At 46.9% G+C, this 6,503-nt stretch overlaps 1 protein-coding gene across 1 annotated transcript; it reads right to left on the bottom strand.

Moving 5' to 3' along the window:
- Positions 1-1,011: 1,011 nt before the first annotated feature.
- On the bottom strand, positions 1,012-5,815 carry LOC115322808. The gene is made up of 5 exons (XM_040206579.1): positions 5,634-5,815; positions 4,428-4,496; positions 3,986-4,034; positions 1,768-2,846; positions 1,012-1,107 (listed from the first exon to the last, which is right to left on the bottom strand). Exons 1-5 carry the CDS (start codon positions 5,796-5,798, stop codon positions 1,012-1,014), a joined length of 1,458 nt encoding a protein of 485 aa, XP_040062513.1. The 5' UTR covers positions 5,799-5,815.
- Positions 5,816-6,503: the final 688 nt, after the last annotated feature.

A 6,503-nucleotide genomic window follows, 5' to 3' on the forward strand; every position in this document is an offset into this window, starting at 1 on the left:
CCAGTTTTGAGTGGGATGTTGTTGTGGGCTGTTGTCCTGTTTATTGTGAGGACACAAAAGAGTTGCTTGAGGCTTTGTGAGGCATATCTTCTGCTAGAACCTTTTCACTTGGAAACGTTGGGAGTGTCCGCTTCTTTTGTGATATAGTGGAACCTGTAAAGTCACGGTGCAAAGGACAAGTCGTATGTGATTGGTTGTTGACGACGAAAACGGACTATATAAGAGGAAGTTGTTGAAATAAACGTATAGCTGAGTTTGAGACCTGTCTGTTTTTCTGTTACTTCTGCTCTTAAAAAAAAAAACCAGTCTCAGGGTAAACGACGAAATGGTTGACTTCCACCAGCTAGCCTGTACTTTGACTCTTTTCTCAATAACTTACCTCGTCGGTACTGTTATTAAAGATCATTAAGCAATTATTCTTGCGCGGTACTTTGTTAAAATCTAGACCTAAAACTGTAAGGTCACGTGTTTAATGGTCAAAAATGTGCAACATGGCGGCGGCCAATCGGGGGTCATTTTTAACTGCCAGGAAGTGACTTTTGTTTTCATACATCTCGAAATAGAAAGAAAAACAAAAACCTGTAAGACGTTTAAGCTTCGCCTTTAAGAGGTGAACGCGATAGCGTTATCGGGCCCCGTTCGCAAAGCCTTCTCATTTGAACCCGCGCTCGTCCCCAAGCTGTAAAAGTGTGTGCGTGGCCTAGTCGGTATCGTAAGACGTTCCATGACGTCACGTGGGAAGCAGCACGTGACATCACACGTGTGACGTCGTGTGACGTCATTTTGCCTCACACGTGGGAGATGTGGGGTTTGAGAGTTTCGCGCGAGGTCATGTGGCGAGACGTCACGTGTGACGTCACACGTGGCTGTCACGTCATGAACCTATCGACCAATCAGGGTTTTCCGGTCCCACGACCGCCGACACCGACGCTGATGCCGGATTTTCTGCGACACGAGCTGCCTAATGCTATCACGTTAGAAGTGTCTGGAAACGCAGTCCTAACGAAATTCTCAATGACGTACCTTTTCGGGATATCCCGCAGCAATGGCGGTTCCGATCAAGATTTTGACGATTTGTATACTGCCATCCGGATTCGCAGCTACCAACTGAAATACGTGATGATCGTAATCGTCATTACCTACATCGTCGCCATCATCATAATCGCGGTATCTGGAACGCGTCTTTGATCGACTGGGATGTTTAGCGTCCTATCCCGCCCATACACCAAGGTGGTCCGGAAGTGGGAATAAACAGATGTCACAGGAGCCGGCGTGTCATGTCGTCGAATGTCGCGGTCCTAGCGGTTGAGGCGATAATTCGCGGCAAAAAGTAGTGAACGCGAGTGCCGCTGACGTCGTGCACGTTCCAAATCTTGGCTGCAAAAGCTTCCGTGGACTGTAACGCTTAACTGCGACCTGCAGATGAATAGGCTTCTGCCATATCCACCACCGATGCTGTAACACCGCCAGGATCGTGGCCCGTGACAACACGAAGCTTCTACGACGTCATCAGGCAAAAATCGATTGACCAATTTTTAGGATGCGGTAAACACACCAGTCGAAAACGCGCTCCAGACGCCATACTTTGGCTGGTGCGTACAGTGTCCATATACCGCCCATGCATCCAAAGTGGTACCTAAATAGCAGCTAGCAAAAAGGGTTAATTATCCGGCTTTATCGGTATTTACCAAAAACACTGAACCCCGCTAATAAACCCAACATGCTTAAACCGTCAATTTGGATAAGAAAACGACGTTCATTGCTCACCTTCCCCTTTACGTCAGATATGTTGAGCTTGGTCATATTGACCGCTAGCACTTTTTGTTCAAGAGTGGGCAAGTCAGGCACAAACTTGTCGAGCGAGCCGTTCGCCAGATCCAGCAGTGCTCGATCCAGTTCTTTGGTCACCTTTATCGGAAGACTCTTGGTGTCGTCAAAGAGCCACGAGAAGTTCTGGGCGCTCGCGACGACTAAATTGAACAGCTCGACGACGGTGTCGTTACCGATCAAATTGAAGGCACTGAGGTCCTTGTCACCGCATTCGCTGAACCGGCGTAGGATCTCGGTGACCTTGGCGGGCGTCATCACTTTAGCGAGCGCATTGGAAACCGTAACGTTTGAACTTGCGGCTTGTTGCAGCAGTTGGGGTTCAGCTTTCGGTGCCCTATCTGACCTGACCTCTGCTGACACAGACATTCCCGTCCTCAGCAACCAGACATCGCTCAAGACTCGCTGTCCCACCAGCCAGACTAACCAAGACTTCAGCTTCCTCATCCACGTCTTCGATGCCTCCTTGTAGGACCCGAGCAGTCCAGAAGAAATGGTGCCGGACCTTCGACCCTCTGAACTATCAGGCCCCGTTGGCGGCCAGGGCTGGCCAAGAAGACCACGTGATCGGAATGCTTCTGTTTTTCTCACCAGAATCATGACGCCTCGCACGAGTGCCTGGACCTCAGGTTGTCTCAAGTCGCTGACGACGTCGCAGATGGTTCGCTGTCCCACGAAGCCGAGGCACAGCGCGAGTGTCGATGTGATCATGGACAGCAGGAAGGTAATCGAGAACAGAAAGAGACCGACAGTAATGAGGTAAGAGCAGTTGGCGTTGTTCGCGATGACGATGCACCATAGCCCCGTAAGGTAGCAGACGAGACCTGCGCTCAGTACGAGCAGAACGAAGACCGACAGCGCAATGTATAAGTCACCGTAATGGGCTGATATGTCGAGTGCCTTGCGTGCCGGTTCGAAAAAGGCGTCTGCCCTGTCCTGGCTGGCAAAAGGTTCAAAGACGAAGACGTCGTTGATGGTCGACAGGCCTTCGCCCACAGTCTGGATGATGTTTTTAGCGTCTGCATATTCCATTTTAACTTGTTAAGTTTTCAGAAGAGATACAACAGTCATAACCCTGTTTTATCGTTAAATTTCCCGCAAAGAAAGGTAAAAGCTCAAGCTGGTGGCGTTGGCCGTTGCTGTTGTCGAGCTCTATCTCGTCTGTTTCAGACGAGATACAGCTCAGGTGCGTCCTTGAGCAGTAGGCTTGAGCTCGTAGCTTTCAGTGCGGTATATCTTAAGCATACATTTAAAAAAATGAAAGCCGTTTACAAATCCCTGTAACGCCGAATTGGAGCGCAGCTCTTGAGGAGGAGTAGGGAAGGGTACTGAGAGGGGTCACGTCACCTGCGGGTAGTCACGTGACCCCAGGGGGGGTCACGTGACCTCGGGGGGGGGGGGTCACGTGACCTGGGGGGTGACGTGACCCCCCCCCCAGAGCATTCTTAATACATTCTTAAAAACCCCGAGCAACTCTATTCGCCATAGAACACGAACTAAAAGATAGAAGGCGGCAATTTAGCCTCCACCAGCGTCCGGAATTGCTCCTACGCAGGCTGCCACAGCCCACTGACGAGAAAACCCAAAGCCCAGCGCAGTCGGGCAACACTGACGTACCCTCTCAAAACCAGGGACGGGCGCTGTAAATCGCTTCGTTCGAGACTGCCGCCGGAAAAAGTTTAAGCTGACAATGTATGAAAAAAACACTGTCTTTTTTCTTCTTGTTTTTTTTTTACTCCAACAATAAATTACGGATTCCCAAACAATCAATCTCCATTAAACTTCAGCGCTAGAGGGCCGGACCAGATGTCAAAGTTTAAGAACAACTCGTCATCTTGTTTAAAACTAGTTATTAGTGAAGTTTGCGCCATTCAGTTTCATGTATTCGTGGGATCTGTCGGCCACCATTTTGCAATTGAAAATTTCCCCCCAAAATATAAGGGTTCGTTTTGAAACCAACATCTCGTTCGGACCGCTAGCGTATACATTTGAAAGGAAACTGAACGTTGAACCACACGTTGATTACTTTCGCGATAACAAAAAGGCCCGAATGTATTCATTAGGGGACAGCCTTTATTTCATTTAAAAAAAAGAGGTTTGAATTCAGGAAAACCTTAGCGCCTTAAGTCGTCCCAAGAAAACAAACGACGAAAGTTACCTTCGACAACTGGATCAAGAATTTGTGTGAGGGCGGTTTGAACCGTGTCCTGAAAAGAGCAGAGCAAAGTCTGTAAATACAGAATTATTTAATTGTCCCCTTATGCAAGTAGAACGCGCACGAGAGGAAGCGCATAAATCTGTTAAATCCAGCCAATGTCCGACCCAGTGCTTTACCCCACTAAAGACGGTCGAGTAAGGCGTAGCACATAGCTGCGTATGGCGATTTATTTAAAATAGGTTCAGATCATTTGGTCTGTGCTGTAATGGTGAACACGGGACGAGCCATGATCCCTCAGCGGACAGAAGTGGCATATATGGCTCTGACATACAAACTTTTTTTTTTCAAGAAAAACCGTTTAGTATAAAAATATTTACAACTAACGTCAAAAACGTAAATTCTTGAACACGGGCTATTAAACATGTTACGATGGTGGTATTACCCGCAAGTTGACGGCAGTAGAAACGTTCTCAATGGGACTCTTGGCGCTGTCAAAGTCTGCGGTGTCAACCTGAGAAGGAAACAAAAAATGTCATGTCATTCAACTCTTATTCACAACCATTTTATACTTATTACAGTGTCTAGACCTACAAAACGACTGGTGCTGATAAATTACAGGCAGACAGATTCTTCCTCCCTCTACTGGTTTCAGTGATATTTCATCGATACTGGCCAACATTTTGCCGACGTTCTGCTATACACCTTTCCATCGACCATCACCCAGGCAAAAAATACTGAGTCACAAGGCTGTGGTTTAAGCATCCAACCATACAACTACCCAACCATTTTCTAACCAACAAATATAGGAAACGGGGGTCGGTGCCAAGCTGGCAGAAGAGAGATAGTGTGATCTGAACGGCACCGCCTTGCCATGGAACAAGTGTGTCTAAGATTCGCACGAATTTCTGGCAAACGACGTGAGATGGCGCAGCATGACTGGAGCTGAAAAACTATTCTCCTTCCCGCACACAATTTCAAGGCAGCGCGGCGTGCGACTGCACCTGCGCGGGAGCCCTAAACCGAGAGCGCCTCTGCCGGGAAATACGTGGAGCCTAGGTTAAATTTCAGCCCCCTTTCCGGCCTTGTTCAGACACCTAGAGCTATCTTATAATGGTACTGTACTCGTTACAAGTAATCAAATTACTAGTAATCAATAATTTTTGTAATTTTGTACTTATTTGATTACCTTTATTAGGGAATGATCACAAAATCATCTGATTTCTTTTGAAAAAATTAAACTTACTTGTAACCATTACTAATTTTACCTCCCTTTTCTAATGGTGCCCTTTGCTTTCACACCCATCCCAAAAAATATTTCTCACTCTCCGACAGGTCGACGCGGTCTGCCAAAAGTGGCTGATTCAAAAGATGAATAGTCTGTAATCCGATGATTCTAATCCGAAATCGTATAGCACAACCAGTCCTTTTTCAAACAGCCACAAGAGTCTGTCGTCTTGAATATCTGAAGTAATCTGAAAAGTAATGGTTACTTTTTCAAGTAACGTTTGGTTACTCTTCCTCTCAAGTGATAATAATAAACTTCATTTCCCTCGCTTCGCCAGCAAAACGGGAAATAAAAATAATAGTAATTGTATAGAGTAAGTTGTACAAGACTGCGAGTCTTCTTACAACGTTAACTGAACCTCACCTCTTGTTCGGTCGCAACACGCAGTCCTGCGACAACTGGGACAACAACAGGGCACATTGGAATCGGGCAAGCCGTTTGGAGTCCGTCAGCAGAGTCACGCGTCCGCCGTCTGATGTCCCGGAGAAGGTTGTTCACGGACGTGACTTGCGCCTTGATCGCCTCCATCTCCTTTGCTATAAGCCGCATATCTGCGAGCGGGAAAGAAACACGAAGTATCTTCAGTTCCCTGCAGTGTCCTGCCATCATCACCCGCACGCTCTTCCAGCGCTTATCACCTAGTCCAAATTTTCCAGTTCATTTCATTTCATTTTGTTTACCTCAAGGGCAAACAATGGATGGATTACAGGAGGAGTGATTAACAAATATATCTGCGAGCGGGAAAGGAACAAGAAGTATCTTCAGTTCCCTGCAGTGTCCTGCCATCATCACCCGCACGCTCTTCCAGCGCTTATCACCTAGTCCAAACTTTCCAGTTCATTTCATTTCATTTTGTTTACCTCAAGGGCAAACAATGGATGGATTACAGGAGGAGTGATTAACAAATATATCTGCGAGCGGGAAAGGAACAAGAAGTATCTTCAGTTCCCTGCAGTGTCCTGCCATCATCACCCGCACGCTCTTCCAGCGCTTATGACCTAGTCCAAATTTTTCAGTTCATTTCATTTTATTTTGTTTACCTCAAGGGCAAACAATGGATGGATTACAGGAGGAGTGATTAACAAATATATCTGCGAGCGGGAAAGGAACAAGAAGTATCTTCAGTTCCCTGCAGTGTCCTGCCATCATCACCCGCACGCTCTTCCAGCGCTTGTCACCTAGTCCAAATTGTCCAGTTCATTTCATTTCATTTTGTTTACCTCAAGGGCAAAC

This window comes from Ixodes scapularis, unplaced genomic scaffold (genome assembly GCF_016920785.2).
Source record: "Ixodes scapularis isolate PalLabHiFi unplaced genomic scaffold, ASM1692078v2 PGA_scaffold6__148_contigs__length_123643588, whole genome shotgun sequence".
Classification (NCBI taxonomy): domain Eukaryota; kingdom Metazoa; phylum Arthropoda; class Arachnida; order Ixodida; family Ixodidae; genus Ixodes; species Ixodes scapularis.